This window comes from Scatophagus argus, chromosome 16 (genome assembly GCF_020382885.2).
Source record: "Scatophagus argus isolate fScaArg1 chromosome 16, fScaArg1.pri, whole genome shotgun sequence".
Taxonomy (NCBI): Eukaryota; Metazoa; Chordata; class Actinopteri; family Scatophagidae; genus Scatophagus; species Scatophagus argus.
In genome coordinates this window covers 4760873-4784412 of record NC_058508.1, presented here as the reverse complement: position 1 = coordinate 4784412, position 23540 = coordinate 4760873, and the positions used below count along the sequence as shown (strand labels likewise).

General features: G+C 39.8%; 1 protein-coding gene across 1 annotated transcript; it reads right to left on the bottom strand.

Moving 5' to 3' along the window:
* Nucleotides 1–313: 313 nt before the first annotated feature.
* On the bottom strand, nt 314–21673 carry carhsp1 (calcium regulated heat stable protein 1). The gene is made up of 5 exons (XM_046415791.1): nt 21481–21673; nt 5112–5287; nt 3650–3758; nt 2713–2835; nt 314–1233 (listed from the first exon to the last, which is right to left on the bottom strand). The coding sequence occupies exons 2-5, from the start codon at nt 5203–5205 to the stop codon at nt 1071–1073; spliced, it is 489 nt and encodes a 162-aa protein (XP_046271747.1). The 5' UTR covers nt 5206–5287; nt 21481–21673; the 3' UTR covers nt 314–1070.
* Between the last annotated feature and the right edge of the window lie 1867 nt (nt 21674–23540).

Sequence of the window (23540 nt, the reverse complement as noted above, 5' to 3'; positions counted from 1 at the left end):
ACACTAGAGGGCGCTAAACTGACTTTTATCTACAGTGTGGGGTGAAGACAAGTCCACTGCACCAATCGTTCAACAATGACTTTCAGGATTAAAACCCTTAATATGATCACAGTTAAGTATCAGTGTGTGATGCACAAGCTTGTATTACCTCTAACTCACTTTTTTTAAAGGAGATATTTCATTTTTATTTTCATTTTTAGGCCTAAATCATCACTGTACTTTCTCACAGCGATTCATATTTTATTTCTCCAATCACAGTTTGCCAGAGGTGTTTATCCAAAAATGAAGAGAAAAAAAAAAACACACCACAGAATCCATTAAGATAAACGTTTATGTTGAAAAATGCTTTAATTCACCCACACATGATCAAATACAGATGATAGACTGGTATAAGTAGGCACAAACAGAGCTGTCAGTTCTCTGGGTAGAAATAGGCACACACAGTATACCTGGAAAATGACCCCATGGTGCTGGACAGTGCAACAAGGACAGCGTAACATGCAGAACGAGGCCGTCCCGCATCTGTCCCTTCGGCACTCTCGTGCAGCCGAAATGTACTTCCTCATCAAATGAGATAAAATTTTAAACATGCATGTGCCAACAAGTTTCAACACGGGATCTAAAAATCTAAGCAAGAAACCTAATGTTCTAAGTCCTTCTATGATAAACATCTCTTCCACTGTAATCACCAATCTATTCATATACCAGCCAACCCAACTGTTTGTTTTATTTTGTTTTTTGTTTGTTTTTTTTTCCAAAATAGTAGTTAATCGTAGTTACTTGTCTCCCATGCAGGACAGAGGAAGTCTCCCACATTTCAACAGAAGAGAGATCACTGGGATTTCCCTCTGACTGAAACCTTGAAGAGTTACCTCAGGCTATCAGCCATGTCTCCTCTGACGTATCCCAGCTGTTGTGGATTGTTAAACAAGGAGAATTTGGAACGTTGCCCTCATTTTTAATCCTCCAGTACTCCCTTCTCAACTCTTCCATCCCTTCTAGTTTCTTCTATTATCTCCCTTCCCTCCCGCCTTGACCCACCCCCCACCTCCCCCTGCTGGGGTCTGCGTTCAGCTGCTGATGACATGTCCTGCCCAGGTCTCGTGTTTGGTTCCCGGCTTGAGGTGAGTTATGGTCACCTCCACCGCCTGAACCTTCTCGTGTTTGGGAGGGATGGAACAGACTTTGTAGCTCACCTCGTCGCCTTCGACCGGCACGTACTCACCCTCAATGCTGGAAGAGAAAGAAAGAAAGAAAAGATTCAATGGTTACAAGTTACAGGACAACAGAATTCTTCTACTTTATGCAGACATTTGCAGTTGAAATGTGGCACAAACAGCCAGTCAAAGTGTTGAACTGACACTGCCAAAAAACACTCTGTTTTGTTTCAGGGCGAGAAGAATTACTGCACTGCCACCACAGATGGAAAAACAAATGGCTGGGCTGAGCTGAGCTGAGGGCAAAATCTGTACGTCAAACATGTTTTTCGTGGTGCAACTGTTAATACTGTATTTCCACATAGTTGGAGTAGCGATGGTGACGTGGTTACACTGCCAGTGTAAGTCACAGACCTGAGACCAGCAGCTCAAGTTCTGTGAGGTAAAGTGACTTGACTAGACATAAAAGCACTTCAGTTTCACATCACCTAACTTCAGCTAATAATGATGTTTTAGGTGGATCTTTTGTTTTTTATTTTTATTTTTTAGGTGGATGAAATGTTGATGTTTTGCTGGCTGCCATTTACTGTAGGTAATCCACTGCCTCGCAACAACCACATTACAAAAAAAACTGAACTAACCCTTTAAAAAGGTTAAATGACAGAAATGACAAGTCCTACAGTACTACAGTCCGACAGTGCGGTACTACTATTCCCACTGAATTTGAAACTGAAGCACAAAGGGTTTCCTTTTGGCCAGTTAGGAAAGAACAAGGATGCAAACAGATTCTTGAAGGAATGAAGAGAGAAACAGACACTTTGTGAACTACTTTATTGCAGCCTGTCTTACAGACAGTGTACATTGTGCTGCTGTGCTTTATGTGTTGTAGGTGTTTGAAGAGTGTGTGTGCGTGCATACACTGCTGCCATCTATGCGTTTCAAGCCTCTGAGTGAAAACAAAGGCACTGTGCTGAAGGTCATCACATATTCTGCTGTCCTCCTCCACACACATGCGGCTCCTGTCATTCTTGTGTGTGTAAATCTCCCTCCACTCCTACACACTAACATGGTTTGATGTGAGTGATTATTAACCAAAGCGGCTCTCTTAATCATCTCATCAGAACGGCCTCGCTGTTGTATGCCTCCATGCTACAGCCAAGTTGCAGATAACATCCATGTCTGTCCCGGCTCACATCCTGCATGGAATGAAGACTCTGAAGGAACTGATTTATTGAGTTAATCCTTGAGCCCAAGTGGATGTTTTTGGCAAATTTAAAGTAACTCCCTCAAGACGTTGCTGAGATATGATGTTCATGAGAACGGGACACTCATACTCGAGTTTCACCCACTGAGCAGTCTCACTTGAACCACCGGTCAGCCTGATTAGTCATTGGAGCTTATGTTGAAGGACCTTTGGCCCTCACAAGGACAGCAATGCAAAAACACATCACTATACACTTACCGTACAAGACACACACTCCCTAGATAACACACATGATCATATCAACACACACTGACCTTCTCAGCACACACACACACACACATACACACTTACTCTGAGATATGGACAAAGATTTCTTTGCCCCCGTCGGATGGCGTGATGAAGCCATGACCTTTGGAGCGGGAAAAACATTTACACACACCAGTAAACACCGGACCCTCTGATGCACGAGCCGTCCTGCACACACACAGAGAGAGAGAGAGAGAGAGAGAGAGAGAGAGATGTCAGTGTATCAACACAATACTCTCATTCACCTCTTACTGAAAACAGGTGATTGGGAGTTTTGAATGAGAATGAAAATTCTGACTGGCTTGTTGTATTTTATTTCTTAATTGTCCAAGGAAGTTCTTAGTTTTAAATGAAGGCCTTGAAGGCAGCTGGACACAACGACGATTATATTATCAGCTACATACAATTAGCCTCTTTTGCACTAATCATCAAAGTTGATATGGCTAAAATACGAGCAAACTGATGCACATCCAGTGCCATATCTTTGGAGCTTTGCTAGTTTCCAGTTTTTATAAGCCCTGCTATTAGGATGACAGCCAGGAGGTAAAACGGTGCTGTATATTCATCTTATGTGAGTGTAGAGACTGAACTTTGTACTTGTGTGCACATTTGGATTTCTGTTCATAAACAGCAATAAGTGCTTGCAAAGAAAGTTCCTACACAGGAAGTGGTGGGATTTTTTTGTGTGAGCTGTCCTCCAGTTCACATGAGTTCTGCCTCGGATATGTCAACATCCAAACGAGCCACTTGTGCTTGCAGTGTCCGAAAGAACAGGAGTCATATGAGACGAGCGCAGCTTAAATGTATTGGTTTGGGATGGTTTCTGTCTTTAACTGCAGTCAAAAGTTAGCATGAGAAACTGTGACGCTAACAAGTGAATTCAACAAGCTTCACTTACTACACTGGAAACACAACAGCTAAAATTACACTTGCTTGATCCCGTGTGATTCTGCAGTGTGTGTGTGTGTGTGTGTGTACTCACGCTGAGCAGGTCCTGTTTCTGCGTGTGGGCAGAGGGCTGGGGATGAGGTAGCCTCTCATGGGGGAGGGCGAGCGGTCTCTGTGTCTGCAGGCTGGAGGCTGCAGGGACTCTGATGGGACAAAAACGAGTGTGTTACATCATGAAGAATAAAAGACAGCAGTGCGGTCCATTGCTGTGTTGGTTCTGCCCTTCAATGCCAGACAAAACCACCAGCATAGTGATTATGCATGTGCCACTAGAAAATATACAGCACTGTTGTTGTTTTTTTTAATGAATAATATCTTATTACATAATATTCTGTGTTTGTCCTTTGTTGCTGTTCATCGCTGTGGCCCTGGGGACAGTACAGACTGCCTCTGATACACCTGAGTTTCAGATGCACTGACAAGGACAATGACGATCCCTCACCAGTTCTCCACCCAACACAAATATGGCTTGTAGACAGTGGCCTCCTGCTTTTATAATTGCATATCCTTTTATCCTTGTGTAATATCATTGCTTTTTCTCGAAATAAAATCTCAAAAGACTTATTCTCTGACAAATCAGCATGCCAATATGTTTTGCCTTTGCTAATTTGTCCTTTGACGAAACACACGTGGGCACATTAGAGCACAAGGTAAATGAAGCTGAATGAGATGGCCGGATGCTTTGATAAGTAAAGATACTATGACTTGCATATCGAGGTGAAACAGCTGCCTTGTTACCTAACCAGAGATGGATGTTAAATATAGCAGAAAAACAACACGTTATTTATATGACAGTGTAATGGCTTACTACAAAAAGCTGCCATTATAAACAGGGTGGATATGCATAGTTGAGAGAGTACATCAAGTAACTTGCAGTGAAGACCCCTACAACTACATGACTTCCAAACTGGTTAATTTTCCCTTTAAAGTTATAAACCTTCCAGTCTTCATGAACTCAAACTGTGTTTTTGATCATGATCAGCATTTCTTGAGCAATGGCCATCAGACATAATGACATATTGTTTTTACCTTTAGTAATTTTCATTGTTTGTGGTGGAGTCTGCTATTCCTGTTGGTGGATTCAAATGACACATAAGGGATACACAGGAAATGATGCATAGATGTAATCCGGCGTTAATGTTTGTGATTTTATCTCATTGATATCAGCCACACCAAGATATCCTGATTGTTCTTATTATGACATCCAAAACTGCTGGACTTTATATTCTTATAATGCAAGTTGCACCTTTCATCAGATCTTTCCTGACTGGTAAATTTCTTTCAAATACCAAGCACCACTTTTTGATGCAGGCCTCTTGTTCAATTGTATTTTCTAAGACTTAAGACTCTAGCTCCACAGGTGATACTGTACAACAGTTTCCATAGGCTAAGTAGTAATCTGATCTTCATGTGTAAAATCAGTGGAGTGCACCTTTGAGACAGTGCTGTATATTGTTTCAACAGTCTCAGAGCACTTTTAAAAAATATCTCGTTACCTCTTGACAACGGAGAACTTGGAGATCCTGCGGAGGTCAGCGGAGGAGTCACGGGTCGTGATCCCTGGATGGGCGTGGGCTGAGAGGACATCATGGAAGAGGTGGAGTCAAAGGGTGGGGAGGAAGGAGGGATGGAAGGTCACTCAAGAGGGAGCACAGCAGAGGATCTTAAACACCTGGAAGAGGTAGACAGGAGGAGAGATTTTCTTATTTTTTTCAGTCGCCTTAAATGCATCATCTGTACCTCACAGTAAATGCACCCATAAAAAAAAAACACCCAATCAGCGGCCTGCTGCTGGCTTTCTCAGAACCCAGGTTACCATGGCAACACCAATTTGAGGACAGGCCGTCGCCACTGCAACCTGACAGAGAAGGAGAACAGTCCCCTCATTCACCTCGGCCCAGGGCTTACATCATCAGTCATTACATCACAAGCTATGTCAACCAATCAGGGAAATTCAGAAAAGAAAACTTCCATTGATTTCAACTTTCCATTACTGCTGTGCTGTTCAAAGAAGGCCAGGGAGAAAAAAACAAAAAAAAAAAACGAGAGTGAGGAGAGAGGACTGATAGACAAATATAATAAAAGGAAACAATGACAGAGGCACCAGGAGACGGCCAGCGAGCTCCTGCACTCGCATTAGTGTTTCTATGGCTGTTGACAGAAGAGTGGGAGCAGATTTTCCACTTTCCAGGTTTCCAGGATTTAAGATGATAAGAGTCACCAGGCTGTTCAAGAGTTCAAGAAGGGAAAAAAAGCTGCGTGTCCCTGACTTAACTCACTGCACCCGATGAATGTTCCACCATCAGTAAAGGTGCTCTAATCTGTATTTCAATATTCGACTGTCTAATGTGAAAAGGGTCACTTGGTCACAAACCCAAAGCAAATTAACAGAATTCCAAAGTTCTTCTCAGCTCTCTGCTCTATTTCAACAAAATATTTACCATAATGATAGTTTGTCAGTGTTATGTTTTCAAAAAAAACATCGAAATTTTAGCAAAGGAAATAATGAAAAAAATTATCCCAATTAAAAAACCTCAACAATTTTGTGATTTTCTACTTTAACTTTTAGCTCTAGGAATGGCACTGTAGCATGCTAACATGCTACATTAAGATGAAAATGCAGTAAATACGCCTGCTTATCATTCCCATGTTGGCATTGTCACCGTGAGCATGTTAGCATGCTGATGTAGGCGTTCAGCTAAAAGCAGCACCGTGCGTAAGTACAGCATTACAGAGCTGCTGGCATGGCTGCTGTTGCTGTTTTAAAACATTTCACTTTGCAAGCTGTATACAATTAGCTTCTAACTTGCTTTCTGCCATTTCTTTGTCAAGCTTAAAATTATCTATTGTCTGTTAAAATTATAAGGATCAAAAGGAAGGATCATTTTCTTATACAGAAAACCTCTGCTACTTCCTGCCGCTGTCATTTGATGAGCAGAAGGCAGCACTGACAAAAAAACATTAAGCCAGGCACAATTCGGTATTGATGTAATGGAACTAAGACAGATCACAGCTTTGTGTTTGTTGTGATGGATTATCCAGCTCCATGAAGTCAATTCTTTTCTCTTGGGACAAAGATAAAAACTTGCAATGAAGTAAGGAAAACAAACACTGATATCTTTCACTGGCACCGAAGATAAATGACGACAAAAACTGCAGCATCATGCTGACAGACTTTAACAGGCTCTTTGACGATCCCCATATTCATTGATGAGTGCTGATCCTGAGCAGGTCTCCTGTCTCTGGTAGTTCTAGTCGAGAGTTACGTGTATATTAGTCAAGCTCAGCATTCATATCAGTTGCACAGCTACATACACTGGAAGCAGGACGATGAATACATTTTACAGTTCTGAAGCACAGAGCAGAGCCGTCTGATCCATCTTAACTCAATAGACGTTAGGTTAATGCAATCACAGTCTCTCTCTGGACAGCAAGCTTCCTGTTGTAGGAGGGCAGGGTTATGACAGTCAAAATACACACACACACACACCCACACATTCTCACATATATAAACACCCACCATATACTTATCAATCTCTGACTTACACTGTGACATTCTCAATACCTCAACATTGAGGACATGAACCAACTCCAACACATTCAAGATTACTGTTTTTTTTTCCATTTTATTTGTTACACAGTTACAATTACTGAGGAGAGATCATAATAAAGCAGGAAATACAAATCATGAGCAGGCGTGGAGAGAAGACAGTTGGTTGAGAACAGCAACAGGGAAAGAGAGATACCCTTTACAAGGAGCACAAAGGGAGGAGAACGAAACGGGGAAGCGGGAGATAAGCAAGAGATAATGGCTGAATGAGACTCGGAAAACATGATAAGGTGAGTACACATTTAGCCTGTGTAGTCTCACTCTCCACTGCATGTTAATTCAAAGGGCCTTAACGGTGGTTTAAAGTTTTGGCCACATAACTTCAGATCACTGCACATTCTTGCCAACCATTTTCCCAAGCAAACCTGTATTTCCCAACAATAAAGATCAACTTGAGATTAGCAGTGAAAGTTTAGCAAACTATGCTTTTTGGTGCATTCAGGAATTTGGCTTAAAAAAAAAAGAAAAAAAAAAGAAAAGCTGTTCACTAGCTGTTTAATTCCTCTCGATCAATTTAACTGTTTCAGCTCTTGACTGGAGTCTAACAGAATTGAAACAATCAGGAGCTTATAAGAAATTGGTCTCATTCTGAATTAGTCATAAAAATCCAACTTTAGGGAACAATAAGTGCAGAATCCATTTTCGTGCAGCACAAGATGACCACACAGAATCTGCTGGGTGCTGCTTTGTGTCATGGACTCTGTTTTGAAACAATTCACTTCCTCCTGGAGTTTACAAACACTCTCGGTCTCCTTCTCCCATATGGCTGATGTGTCAGCCGGCCAGTGCTCAGTCATAGAGGACAGTGAGGAAAAAAAAGTGTCGCAGCATATCTACCTGTGAAGACTGATAACTATAATAACTACAGTTTTATTATTACCGTATTTATTGTGGTCATAATATCTGGTTATCTCCTCAGTGCTGGGAAATAAGAGACTTTGCTGTGTAGGTCCACGCAGAAGGGGGAGGAGATGGTTTTGGATTTTCTTTGCACTTTTGAATTGCCTTCACTATAGTTTTGAAAGGCATTACATAAATGTTTTTTTATTTGCTTACATTTACACTTTATTAAATATGGAACAATAAGAAAATTTAACAGCACAGGTTTTTGCTGAATGGAAGGGTTTTACAGGGATTTACACAATACAAAGTAATGAATGCAGTGGTCATAAGGCTACTGAGTGCATACTACTCTTCTGGCACTTGAGTAAAAGTCATTAGGATTCATCCTGTGGGGACTAGAATATCTGTACAAAATTTAATGGCAAACCATTCAAAAATTGTTCCCCAGTAACTAAGAGACAATATTATTTTTACTGCTTAAAACTGGGGAGGAAATTAAGCACAGTAGAAAAGGGGCTGTGATGATGGGCAGCCGCTTGCAGCAAAAAGCATTACAAATGGCCATAAACATGCAAACTGATATAAGAATAGCTGAGTCATCAGAGGCGCAAATCAGAAAGATAAAAGGGCAGCGTCAGTCTGAGGAGCTTGAGATAAGGGCGGTGAAAAGAGCTCAGACATGAAGTTGCCGCTGAAACTGACCTAACCTGTTTGGCTAAAAACAAACATGAACAACGTATCCTAACTACTGCAGCTGAGATAATGTCATGCAAAAAACTCTCTCTCACACACACACACATATGCATAATGTATTATTCATATTCATCAGAGAGTAATACTTAAAGAATGAGAAAATACATTTTAGCCACAACATATTGAGAGAACAGAAAGCATAAAGTCATCAGATTAAAACATAATTATAACAAATGCAACAGTGGATCTGGAGCTTTGGAAACTGCAAATAAATGACTTCTTTTCTTTTAATTCTTTCTGGAAACATAGCATTGACTCTCTGCCTGTCCCTTTATCTCCCTCTATGTCTCTCATACACACAATACTCACGCTCATCATTATTCTCTCTCTCTCTCCCTCTCACACATGCAGCACTGATCTAAACCTGTGTCCTATGGAATTTTCCATCATAGTGCTTTCTGACCACCACACCACCCAGAGACCCTGCTGATACAGCAAATACCAGCACAGTGGGGTGTATACACATACACACACACTCAGTCACACACAAACGCACGCAAGCACTTAATCACAGACATGCACACGTTAGCTCTAAAGCCAACAAACACACAAGCACACACACACACACACACACACTCAGGTGCGCGAATACACTTTGCTGACACAAACACTACCCATGTGATGAGACCATTACACTGTAAGACCACACATTTCATGAATCCATGCAGGCTTTCGTTACTGGTTTACATTTTCAGTCTGGCACTGTCTACAAGATTGTGTTCATCTGAAGCTGCATTACAGAGAAAAGAATCTAATTTGCAAAGGGATAGTCCTCCACAATTCCATATAAGTAATTGTATGTGTTAGCACTTAGTATTATGGATTTATTAAGCACAGTAATGTGATGGTAACAGTAATTGACCTAATTCCAGTTTTTAAAACATACATTTCCTGTCGTGAACACAGATTCATGCTGCATGTATCAGTTACAGCAGTTTTTAACCTAATACAAAGTAAAACCGGTAGCATGAGCAGTGACAAAGACAATATGCTAATGTGGTGAATATGAAGCTGATTAGCTTAGCTTAGCATTAAGACTAAAAACAGCAGAAAACAGCTAGCCTGTCTCCGTGACTAACTAACACAATCTCATAATCTCCATCATCTGATTCATACAAAAACAAGCCCCCCCCCCCAAAAAAAAAACATACTAAACTTCCTGGTTCTTCAGAACATCAGCTTCAAAACTACTGCAAACTACCACGAAATAAAAAGGTGTCTCCATCGCAACACCTTTATTATCTAAACCTTCTATCAAAAAGACTTTTTCTACCATGTTTCTCTGAATCCTTGAACTAGACTTAAATTACTCATCTCTTTGACATATCTGGGCTGCATGGAGTCATTGCTGATGAAAATCAAGCTGTTGATGAATAAGAAGAACTAAATTTGCATCACTTATTCTCCAATACAAAAAAAAATGTTTCTATTTGCTCCATTGTATTGGTCCTTCAACTGGTGAATGAAGGTGTCACAGGGTGGTGAGGAACGGGAATAAAAGATAGAGAAATTGACAGATTGGCTTCAACCACATTTTCAGATTTAACACACTGAAAAATAAAAATGCTACAATGATGTCACAGTCATCATCCGAAACTGAAGATGCCAATTAAAGTATAAATACTAGTCAATGAAAACATGTCATAAAACCAACACAGATTAGAAATAATGCCTGTATTTTCAAAATAAATAAAAAACACAGTGAAAAGGATACATGCATGTTAAAGTGGTGAGAGAACAGCAGGAGGGCACAGAATAGGATGACTGTGTGAGGAACTGAACTTAACACGATCACCCCAATCTCACTCTTTTCCTCCAGCCTTTCTTATTCTCTGTCCTCAGGTTCTCCCAGTTGTTTCTCTTACACATTCAGTCAGTTCCTCAGTTCCTCCTCTTTTCATTATCAATTCATCTGTCCTATCTTTAATCAACTGATCATTTGATGTATAAAATGCTCAAATATGGTGGAAAAAGGCCTTTGAGCCACAAAGTGGGTGTAGAATGTTAACGGCTCCAGGCAGGTTATTGTATGCATTGACACAAAGATTGAAAACTGCTTCAGAAAGCATTAACCTTAAGCGCAGACAGCTTATTATCTTGAGCGATGTGTGTGCTTGGAAATCAATGTGGGTGGGTGAGTGTATAGTCCTGTGGATGCGTGTGCAAGGCCAAATGTGGTTTGCGTGTGTGACAAGAGATGGTCATGATCCTACAATTTGATGACTCACCCTCCGATGTGCGTCAATGCAGTATCTCCCGTATTTCAATCATGCACACATTTGTGGAGGCTGAATGTACACTCTGATTCACACCAGCAGCCTCCTTCCCTGGACTTGTTTACATGAGGAGCACTGGTGTCATGATCATTTGCATGTTACCTTCCAAATAACTGGGGTACAGCTCTTTCAACATTTACATCAAATAGGGATTTACGCTATGTCTTAGAGACTGTGAATGTGATGTGTTGGAAGAGTTGTGCCATCAACTCTCTTGCACTGAAAGTAACAATTATCTGCTCATGACATCGCCTAAGGGAATCAGATTACATCATACACTCATCTGTACTGTGATCCTGTTCAGATAGAAGTATACCAACACGCTCACAAAGACCATGCTAACGTACAGATGCTAAGCTGGCATGTTTACCATATTCATCATGTTAGTTTAATGTGTTTCCATACTAACCTTTGCCAATTAGCACAAAACAAAAAGTACAACAGAAGCTGATGGGAATGTTATTATTTTATCTTATTTTTACAGGTGTTTGGCCTTAAACCACAGGATTGGACAAAGTGGAATTCTGTCTCCATGACTATGAACATCCAGCCACTGCTTAATCAATATGCCTGGCTACAATCACACCATGAAAACAAAAGAACACTCCAAGCAACTCCGAGAAAAGGTTATCGAAAAGTATTGAAAACTATAAGTTTGGGGATGGATACAAAAAACTTTCCAAGTCACTGAACATCCCCTGGAGTTCAGTGACTTGGAAAGTTTCTTGAACATCCCCTGGAGTTCACTTAAATCCATCATTAAGAAATGGAAGGCACATGTGTTAATCTGCCAAGAGCAGGCTGACCTCACAAGAGACTAGTGAGGGAGGCCTACAAGACACCAATGGCTACTCTGAGGCAGTTAAAGGGGTGAGCATTTATATGATCACTTATTTTAAATGATATATTTAAATTAACTGACATTATTTTATTTATTTATTTATTTTTTGTAATTTTCTTTGTCAAAAATCATTTTTATTGGCACTTTATTACCAAGTAGTATTAATTAGCATCAGATGGACCAGCATGGGCTAAAAAAACAAATGTTGTTTATTTAATCATTGGCATACGGTGCTGTTTTAACAAAAAAGAAACAGATTTTAAATTAGGCTTTAGGGGTCTTTAAGTGCCCTTACATGTGTTCCAAGTCAATAGATGAGGATGAGTCTTTTCATACATAAAAATCAAAAGAGATAGTTCATTTGAACATTTGTTTTATTCATTAGGCAGCTTCTTCTAGGAGTCAAAGCATGGTCTTTGATCAAGCCGTTTTTTTTTTACCTCATCTTTTGTTTTTAACCTTTGAGCGTATGGAAATTAAAACTCCTTTCAGTCAACTTGAAACAAAGCACAATAATTCATGCTGGCGCACACGAAGAGACAAACACTTGAGCACACTTTTGAGAGTCTCTGGGCTTCTTGTCTCAAAGCTAAAATCCATGTTGTTAATTAGCATGTCCTTCTTTTATTCATATTGCATGGTGGAGTATTTAAAACTTGCAGTTGGAGATACTCTGTGCTCCACTATTAAGATTGACAGATCTACAGATATTAAGACACCTGTGCTTGTTGACAACGACAGTAAAGTCCTTGATATATTTGTATCAAAGTTACCTGGTCGGTTAGTGACATTTCACTCTGGATTGCCGAGCAACAGTAATGTGAGATGTCACAAGCATACAGACACCCTGCTATCTTTGCTGCAGTTTTAGTGCCATAGTGTGACACACTGAAGTTCATTTCTCTTACAGTTCCGCCCTCTCCTCAGGGTGTCATACCCAAAGCTGATGCTCACCTCTTCCTGATACAACAGGAAAAAGGAAGCAGCCAGCTTTCCTCCCGTGCATTCACAAGAGAAGGGAAATGCTTTAGCTGTCAAGGCTGTGATTTAGTTGTTTTGGGGCTCTCTGAAATCCTGTACGTGTAGAATTTTTACGACTGTATCATCTTTAAATATCTTCCTATAGAGTAGGAAATTTTCAAATCATATGGGATTAGTTATTGTAGTTTAAACGTATGTCTGGATTTCGCTGTGGTTGCTATCACTCGGGGTGGATTCATAATATTGCACTGCATTAGACGATGAAACTGAGGCTGTAGTGAGCTGTTACAGAGCCATTACAGCGCTGAGTACACCACATCAGGGTGTCTTATTTGTCTGCAATGAGACCAATGAACCTGAAAATTACAGGAAAACTGCATCATCTGGCCCGCTTACACAGCCATCTAAAGTCAGTACATTTTTACTGCAGTTAATTTGTGATTGTGTTGAAATTAACATTTTAGTGAGACGTTTTACCCAACTGTGTACTGTTAATTTTAAATTTTAATTTTTTTAATTTAAGTTACTTTATTAATCCCAAGCTGGGAAATTACTTCTCTGCATTTAACCCATCACTGATTGAAACACACACACATGCAACATGCAGTGAAACACACAGGAGCAGTGGGCTGCCTCAAGCGCGCGGGGAGCATATATTGGGGGTTAAGTGCCTTGCTCAAGGGCACATCAGCCAGCTAATGGGGGGAGCTGTCACAATTAGTTCATTAATCAATTAGTTGGTTGAAAGAAAACTAGTTGCCAACTATTGTGAAGCCAAAATGGATTTGCAGCTTTTCTTACTTCTTCGATAGTAAATGAAAACTTAAAAACATAACTTTGGGCTTTTTCTGAACTAAATAATCAATCAAAATAATCATGATTACAGTGTTGATGTTGATTACCCATAACACAGTAGTAGACTGTTACTGCTGCAAATGTCAAAATACCATTTGAATAAATTTGATAGATGCAAAATTTGTGAACACAGCTAAGGCTGTTAGCTCACTTTGTAAAATAAAAATGCATTAACTTACAAAGACCTCTGACTGACCAGAACAATGTTATTCCTGTATTACATACTGGTGTATGGGAAGAAGGGCAACACTGCAATGAGAAAGAGAGAGAGAAAGAGAGGGAGAAAGAGATGATCCCTTTATCCATTGATCAATGGTGCCCTTGTTACTGCAGCATCAACAACAGAGCTTCCCAGTGGGCCCTGGATCCAGCTCGCTAGTGAAAGATGACAATGGCTCCTCTCTTCTCTTCAGTATTGTGTTGTCCAAAAATGACAAGAAAGGGACAAGATACTAAACGCTCCTAATTGGACCCTGAATGAGCAGATAAGCACCATTCACAGTCATTTCTAAAGTACAGAGGAGTTAAACCACAGACTCATTCCTGCATGGGCTGTGAAATTGTTGGCTTTTCTCAACATGGAGTCATGTCAAGCCTGGGTCAGAGTGACATGTTATATCCTCACTGTGACGATGGGAGTCTTGGACAAAGACCAGACACAACCAGAAGTTCTGAGAGCATCTGCTGCTCAAACAGTTCTGAAACACATGAGGCAGCTGACAATCATCCTGAAATGTATAAATGGAGAAAAAACATTGTGACTAAATATTACAGAAACAAATCTGACTTAACACGATGTGCTGTTGACAACAAACTCTTAAGTTGTATAGCAGTTTAGTCACTTCAGTTGCAATAACCTCATTAGAATTTCAGCACTGGAACATTTTTACCCTCATAACATAACATAAAAACTGCTGCAGAGTTACAGGGGACACGAAAGGACAATTAGTGTGTTCCTCTGAATGTCTGTAACAGTGCTGGGTTGTGAAACCTTTTTATGTCTGCAGGGCTGAACAACTATGTTTCATGTACCCAAACCTCAACAAGTGTTGCATTAAAATGGGCTCAGAGTACAAGCGTTTCACAATCACAAACACAGTTACACAGTCTCACTGCACAAATTGCAAGTTGTGTATCAAAAATTAAGAATTCCAAACATCCCGGAAATGTCTGAAGCTGGTTAAGGGTAGATCCTAGATGAACACGGCACAGAAAACACTAACCGCTAAGTGTTTTCAGTATACTCATTTATTTGTGTCATCTTTAAAGCCTGGTACAAAAGAGAGTTTGGGCCTCTACAGCTAATTTCCTCACTGTTGACAACTGAGCAGGGGTGAAATTTATATGACTTACTTTAAACCAAACAATGGCCGTTGATTGTTGAACAGAATAATAAAGACAGTTTGTTTTTGCAATTTTAATGTCTTCTCTCTCAGTTGCCAGAAGCCAGGCTTTAGCGTCTATCTTTATTTTTGACCTGTTTTCACAGCAGAGTCAGTTTGACATCCTGTATATATCTTTCAAGCACATTTTGTAAACCCTTCTGTCTGAAATCTTTTTGTTTTTCCCAAGAGATAATTAATATTTCTGCAGGAAGTGCAGTTAGAGACAGTCTGAGCTCCATGCTAGCTCCAACAGCTCAGTGGATGACCTGGATGAAGGAGTAGAAAGACTGAAGAAGCACTAAGTGCAGCTGTCCCTGAATGTGTTGAATATCAAACAAGAAACTACATAACAATTCAATCCATGGATAAGATACTTTTTGTGATTTAAAAGATCTGAAGTACAACTTCATCACAAGAAGGCCTAACCTTAATGAATGGACTATTGTACTGTACTGTACTCCATCAAGGTATCCTCATGTGCAGGTCAGATAATCCTATCCTGTACCAGCTGCAGGGAGAAAATGATGGTAAATAAATACAACAATCCCCACACAACCACACTGTCAACAATGAAACATGATCTTGTGTGTCCTGAGCCGTCTTGTGCTGTACCAGTCACTCTGTTAATTTGCCTAGATATGGCATGGTAATGCGTGGTAACATTTTCTTCACTGCTCAGATGTGAAATCAGACATTTTTGTCAGTTACATTTACAATTAATGTCATAAAACAAAGTCCAATCTGGACTTTTTCAAATGTTTCCTTCAGTCCATCCAGCAGTCCAAACTCCAAAGATATTCAATTTACAGTGACATAAAACAGAGAAAAGCAGCAAATCCTCACATTATAGCAGCTGAAAAGTGAAAACATTTAGCTTTTATTCCTTTGATAACTAACTGAAACCATTAACTAATTAATAAAATTGTTAACAATTTTCAATGACAATTTTGTGAAGATGACTAAGAGCTTGTCTGACACCTCTCAAACATCACTGTACGTCATGCAAACTCCTCGCATGTCTTTGAAGATTCCAATATCATGTGGTCATTTGAGCTGCATTTTTGACAAACACATCAGCTCTGACCAAAGTCAAGTGTTTACGGTACCAGTGAGACTATGAAATACGATTCGACAGCATTAATGTGCTTAAAGGTTTATCAGTACACTGTGCAGATGTTTATAATATTCAGCAGGATTTCACCACCACAATCCTAAGGTAAACAGTAGAAACACTGTTTATGTTACCATGTAATCCACAGCGAATATGCGCTTGGATCATTTTTACAAACCACTGGTGCAACAAGGCACATTACCTGCAGCACATCACCAAGAGACTGTCCCCGTTGTTACGCGTTTCTCAAACTACTTTTATCCTGAGGATGTTTTGTGAATACGTCCTCTGATCTTAAAATGAAAAACAAAACACGGCTAAACTCTGCTAAACAAAGCAGATGTTTTGTGTTGCTCTTGCGAAACACATCCCTGCCCCTTTCACACACTGGAAGACATACACAAAAGTTGTTGTTGTTCTAACTACACCTTTAATACACATCTTTAACTGTGCTGTGAATTTTCTGTTGCTGTGGAATCAGGTTTTTCTTCTTTCTGTGGGTGCATTTTGAGGCCATAGTCGTTGCTTTCTCTCTGAAGCACACTAATCTTCTGAACATGTTACATGAGAAGCAGTTTCCTTCATTGCATGTGAAGAACCGAGGGAAAATCAGTGAGATTACACAGATATTTTGCACCAGTTTGTGAATGTAGGTTAGGGCTTACAATAATTTCTAATCATTTTATTGCTGCACTTGTTGTTGTTTTGTTTAAACTTGAGAAGTAATTCCTGTGAATTTACTGAATATTTTTCCAAGCTTTTGGTGCAGTTATTTATTAGGAGTATTTATTATTTTAGTAATACATATAATTCACTACATCCATCACTAAGTTTTGCTGATTTTTTTTTATTTACAAAGTTAGGAAAGCAATGTTTAAGTCAAGCCTGATGTTGCCTTACACATAAAACAAAGATTTCAGTCTCTTCCACACTGTGAGACATGAAACTTATTAGCTAAACACTGATATCAGATAGGTACTCTGTAGCTGCAGATATCCATGGAAAGTGAAAAAAGTGGATTGTGCATCCCTAATTACATAGCAACATTTCTGCATCCCATTATCCATATTAATCACATGTAACTAGAGCTAAAATAGTATATAAATAGTCCTTAAATTCTTGCACATTTTCACTGTGTCCTTTCTCACCACAGTCTGTTCTCTCACTACATAATCAGCCCAAATGTTGGGACACAACAAAAAAAATAAAAACTCTCCAGGCTCTTCACACAACATCTATTGCTAATACACATAAAAAAAGAGGTCAGTCAGCCATGATGCTTGAGGTTGCTTGAGACAGTCAACAATGTCGGTGATTGATTCGTTTGTGCAGTTATCTATTTACACGCAAAGTGTGAGGATCATCACCTGACTGCACTTTGTTTAGTGCTGTCCCTTCACACACACCTTTCCCTGACTATGAACGCGAGTGAGGTGAAGATAAGCATTGAACAGCCTCCAGACACCATTCCAGTCATATTTCAGTCAGTGAGTGAGTGGAATTTGCCCTTGAGGCAAATGGCAGATAATGGTCACATACGAATATCCACACACATAGATATGCATTTGCTTTGTGCACAGGTATATACAGCTTACAGAGGTGAATGAATGCAGGTAGGCCAAAACAGCATTAAATCGTTCCCTTTTTTCTTGTTTTACTTTCCTGCTTCATCTCATCTCTCCAAAGCCCCAGTAACATTTTGTCTCCTTAACTGTGGATTGGTTTCACCTTCTGTGCGAACACTATACACAATATACACACAATAGCGTGTTCCTCAATTTTTGCTGAAATAATGAGTCCATTAATTGACAGAGAATGACTTTGATCATTTTTCAAGCCACAGTGTGAAGCCATCAGCTCATACCAGCTTCTCCTGCCTTTGTAACAGACAACCTCTCTCTCACTGCCTTCAGCCAGTAATCACAGGGGACTATTACAACTGATCATATTGCACAACAACATGGAAGACCTTCACAACAAGCTCATCTCCAGCTGTAAAAGGCACAGCCATAAAAACCATAGTGAATCTTTAAAGTGCCATAACAGCACAATTAACAGCACAGCAGACATTCTGAAGGCAAGCATTTATGATAGAGTAGACAAACATGAAGCCTGTGCTTGCAGCTTGTGTACCTTTGGTCTCGTAACGATAAAGACGTCCCCTGAATTTTTGCAGTGTCATGTGGGAAACAAGCAACCCAAAATTGGATGCTTTTACTCAGATCACTTCTCACAGAACATGTACTGGTGAATTGTTAAAGATATCATTATTATATCATATCAACTCTGCTGCTCCTTCAGTTCAGATGGTGGGGAGAAGACACATTCAGACTGACAGCACAAAAACACTGGAGTGATATGGCTGAAAAAGTGAGAATGCAAAACAATTAAAACCCTTAAACTAGCAGTTTTATGGGGCGAAAAAAAAATACAGAGCAGGCCATAAATCAGACACTCAAAACACTCACACTGAGTGTTGTATGTGGATGACAGTTCAGAATGACTTTGACCGACACAGGGGTCTCCAGCAAAAAAATGAAAGATATAACTGTTTCCACCGAGTTGTGCAGTCCTGCCTGTGATTATTACAAACTGCTGTGCAGTGTTTTGTTGTCCGATACGCCTTTAAATGCATTAATCTGTTACTCAAACTGGACTTCCTGCACTGTTTCCCATTGTCTACATACCCCCACCAATGAAGCCCCTGCATTGTTTTAATGTAGAGGCTGTTTTCCTTCTGAATCCCCCACTTAGTTCTCAGTTGACAATACTGAAGCTTTGCCCTAACTCCATACTACATGCTAATTGTAAGCAGGTTGGTAGTGTAGATTATGCAGTGGGTTCAACTGGAAAAGTGACAAAATAAAGACTACTGATAACACTTTTTGAGAAACCTGCTGATGTACATTTTTCTCCCACAATGCGAAATGCGAAGGAAAATGAGGAAGCTGCTCAGTTACAGTGAAAGCAACATTCTGAAGAAACAGTTTGATTAATATCTGTATAATTTCCACAGAAAACATTTAAGTATGTGGACTTCATGTTTACCAACTGCCCACCATAAAGATTAGTATGTAGTACATACCGTATACCACACAATCTCAATCCGGTCTGCAGTGTCCTCAAAGAAAATTGAAATGAACCCCAAAATAATGAGCGACAGACAGCGTTGTTAATGAATTACAATGGCCAATGCCCACTCCCCTCATTTCACAGGTTATGTTAGCAGTTGTTATGTTAAGGATGAATGGTTCTAAAAGAGAAGAAGTTGGCTCTGATTATTATTTTAAACCAGGAATGGGCATCTATATATTTGCTCACAAAAGGCAGTAGGCCAGTGTTCCACATGTCAAGAGAATATCATCATGTACAAGGAATGCAACATCAACAGACATTTCTCAGACTAAGCTTGACAAAATTGTCATTGTGGGAAAGAAAATAAAAAGCCTTGACACTTTGTCCCAATCTGATTGCCAGGTGGATTACTTTTTTACAAAACAATCAACCATCCAAGAAATGAAAACAAAACATGTCATCATACAAGCTTGCAAAACAGAAGGACCATCATTCTGTGCTAAAAGGGCGGTTCAAAAATGGCCAGATTTGTGGTCCTACACTCACTTCATCTCGATCAGTATGACCCTCTGGGAAAAAATGCTGCCCATCCTTGACATATACAGTTAGCCAAATCATGCCCATTTTCCCCAGAAGGGGATGTCTTCTGGCTGCAGTGCATTCTGGTCTATTGACAGTGACATCGGAATATCATCCTCTGTCATGGATTTCTCCATGAATGATTTCCAGACGCTCATGAAAACTGCTGAAGAAACGGTTTGCCCTTCAATGTTATTTTAAATGATAAAAAATAATTTATGTTACCAAACATGAGCTGAGTAGCAAATGTTTGAACATGATGTTGTGCTGTCTTCCTCTGAGGAGTTGTCACATAAATAAGAAGAATACTGCGCTGTAAACCAATATAAAAGCAACCTTATATTTAACTCAGTTCATATAAGAGGCCTCTTTACATGGAGCACCAGAAAGTCCTGTCAGCCCCTGAACAAGCTAAGACATGCAGTAATATGCATGTGGGTGTTCCACAACAACTTCAGTCAATCTGTGATGTCTGGAACAGAAGTAGGCTGATGAAATTCAGGCCCGTAAATCTGTTTCTGCAAACGTGCATGCAAATCTAAAGTTGGAGGGGGACACGTCAACCTTATAGAACAGCCACATCCTGACTGAAACTGTCATCATACCAAGAAGATGCCCTTCATTAGAAACCTGGGACTTTTTGTGTGTGCAAACTCACAGAACTCACACACATCCCATGCCCACCTCATCAGCTGATGTTTTTTGTTTCAACCAACAACAGGCCTGAGATGGGGCACAAAAACAAGGGCTCCCCTCCAAATCTGCTCTCCTCTGTGATTAATGCACACATTCACATCCTATAATAACCTGCTCAAAGATACTGGCAACATCCTACAGCTCTTAAGCACCCACAGAAGCTCATCTTCCTGCACTTCATTAACCCAGAGTGAGAGGTTTGTGTTGAGAGAAAACCTTTTCAAATCTATGAATGAAAGCTTCTGTCTTGTTCACTCTCTCTCTCTCTCTCACACACACACACACACACACACACACACACACACACACACACACACACACACACACACACACACGGCATCGTCTCAGACTTGTGTGCAAAGGTAATTGGATAACACAAAGTGTACACTCTCACGCATACACACAGACAGACAGACAGACAGACACACACACACACACACACACACACACACACACACACACACACACACAAACCCTCCTCTTTCTTTATGTTGTTGGCTGGCGTCCGCTTGCTTGGTTGTTTGCCCCAACCTCAAAGGAAATGAACGCCCCAGGAAAACACAATTCGTAATGGGAAGGAAACATTGTGGAAACCAAATGGACTTCAGGGCCACTAATAAGTTTCAAAGCAAAAACGATAAAGTGACAACCTCGACAGCAACCACAAAACACAATTATTACCGTTCTGTATACCAAATGCTTTATTTAATGGAACTTATCTTAAATTTTGACAGCTAGCTTCTGATAAAAAAAAAAAAAAAATGAAGTTAGCTAACTGCGGCGGGAATTTACTATGTGGCATTCACTGAGTAAAACCTGTCTGACTTAGCTGTTCGTGAGTGTTTGAGTCCATCACTCACCTTGTTTCCTCCAACTTAACGACTGAAGGATGTTCTCCAGCCGAACAAAAGCAGACAAAAGTAAAACTTTGATCAAAGTTTAGCTGAATACGTATTGTTTGTTCCTTCTGGGGATGAGTTCAGTACGCCAGAGTCACAGCAGAGTAAATACTTGCTCTTTTCACTCTCTCTCTCTCTCCCTGGGTCTCTGAGTGGGCGTAACTGGTTCCACAGTGGCGTCACTTGAGAGCTCTTTCACCGTAACGGACCCTACAATGCGACATCAAAAAACACGCAATGTACCGTAAACACATTACACAACCCGCAAAGCTAACAGCCGAGGATAGTTTGAATGTGAGCAGCTGGATTGTTATTGCAAGTGATTTTCATGGAAGTGCATTTATGCCAGGAAAAGAAATGATGAGCTGTTAGCAATCGCAAAAATAAAGATGTTCATGGAAATTCAATACTATGGAGAAAAGCATACATTTTTTAAAAAAAATAAATCTTAAAAAAAAATCTATTTTTTCCAGAATCCAAAGGACTATTCTAATCATCAAAATGAGCAAGACGATATACATTTGTGTTAAGAAATACATCAATAACATGGGAAACAGGTTAAAAATCTAATATATTCTGCTGCAAATGAAGTTTTTTTTAATCACGTTTAAAAGAGTGTTTAAGAATTGTGAAAATGCCTACAGAATGGCAAAAAGTGTTGTTAAATTACCTTCTAGGGTATTTTCAGATGCTTAGTTTTGTCTCTTATGACTCTAATGTAATCTCAAATCAAAACTAGACAGACAGATTCTTAGATTAGATAGATTTTTAAATGATGATTCTTCCAGAAAAATTGAACCCTGGGTAAAAAAAAAGTGACAAGGACAGTTGGACTATAGAAAGTGGCCTGGTATTAAACTGGATGAACCAGAAAGAAAGTCCACATGAAGTGTCTCATCCTATTCAGCAGAGGGAGACATAACTACATATTTATTGGATCTGAACGTGAATGAGAACTATATTTCTGTATATGTGTTCTGTGGTTACATAATGAACTCACAGCAGTTGTGTAATGTGTAATAACTTTTTAAATTGCTCTCCTTTATCACTTCCACAGACTATTTTTCCCTTTTGTACAACCCATGTGAGAAAAACAAAAAAAGAGCAGAGGTGGGAGCAGAGCATACATACTGGTGTTACTTTGGGAAAAGAGACAGTGGGAGTAAAGGTACTGAGATTTTAACAAAGGGTGAGTCTGAGATTTCCCATTTTGCCCTTCATATGCACAGAGGTTAAGCAAAAACAAACAAATCACATCATGAAAAAATTACTTATTCATCACAGCAACACCACCAAGGCGAGTTGTATTAGATTAAATTCCAAAAAGCATCAGCTATAAAATTGGCTTGGCACACACTATTTTAATACATGCAACAAATCAAATAAAAATAAAGAGCACTCTAAAGGGACCAAATTATCTTTGCCTATCTACTCATCAAAGAGTGAGGAAAACTGCACTGACAAAGCCAAAGCATTCTCACAAGATAAAACTGACCAACCATTTCTGGTTTGCAGTCATTTCTATTTCAACATGGACCCCTGAAACCCACTTTGCGGCACACTGCAGACACATTTGGTAATAAATGCCACTGACTGAGAGCACGCAATGATACAATCATTATCTGGTCGCCTTCTTCTCACTCTCTTGTCCTTGACTGAAAACACTGACTGAAATGAAGTTACAGTACAGCTGGCATGTGCACAAACAGACCCCCACAAAGCCCCTGTCATTTTCCCCTCAGACTTCTCTGTGTTTGTCATGCATAACAGTGGCTCTGCGTAATGCTGGCACAGCTCTGGTGTTAAATATCGCTATCGCTTTGGTCAATAAGCATGTGATGTGATGTGATGTGATGCGAGCAGTGGGCCCAGGCACACACACTGAGGCAGTTATTATTATATATAAACATAATAGGAAAATATCAAAGTAATATTTGAAAAAAAAAATCCCATTTTCCCAGCTGTAACCAATTATACATACATTATCAAGAGCAGACTGTGAAAACTGATCACATGCCATA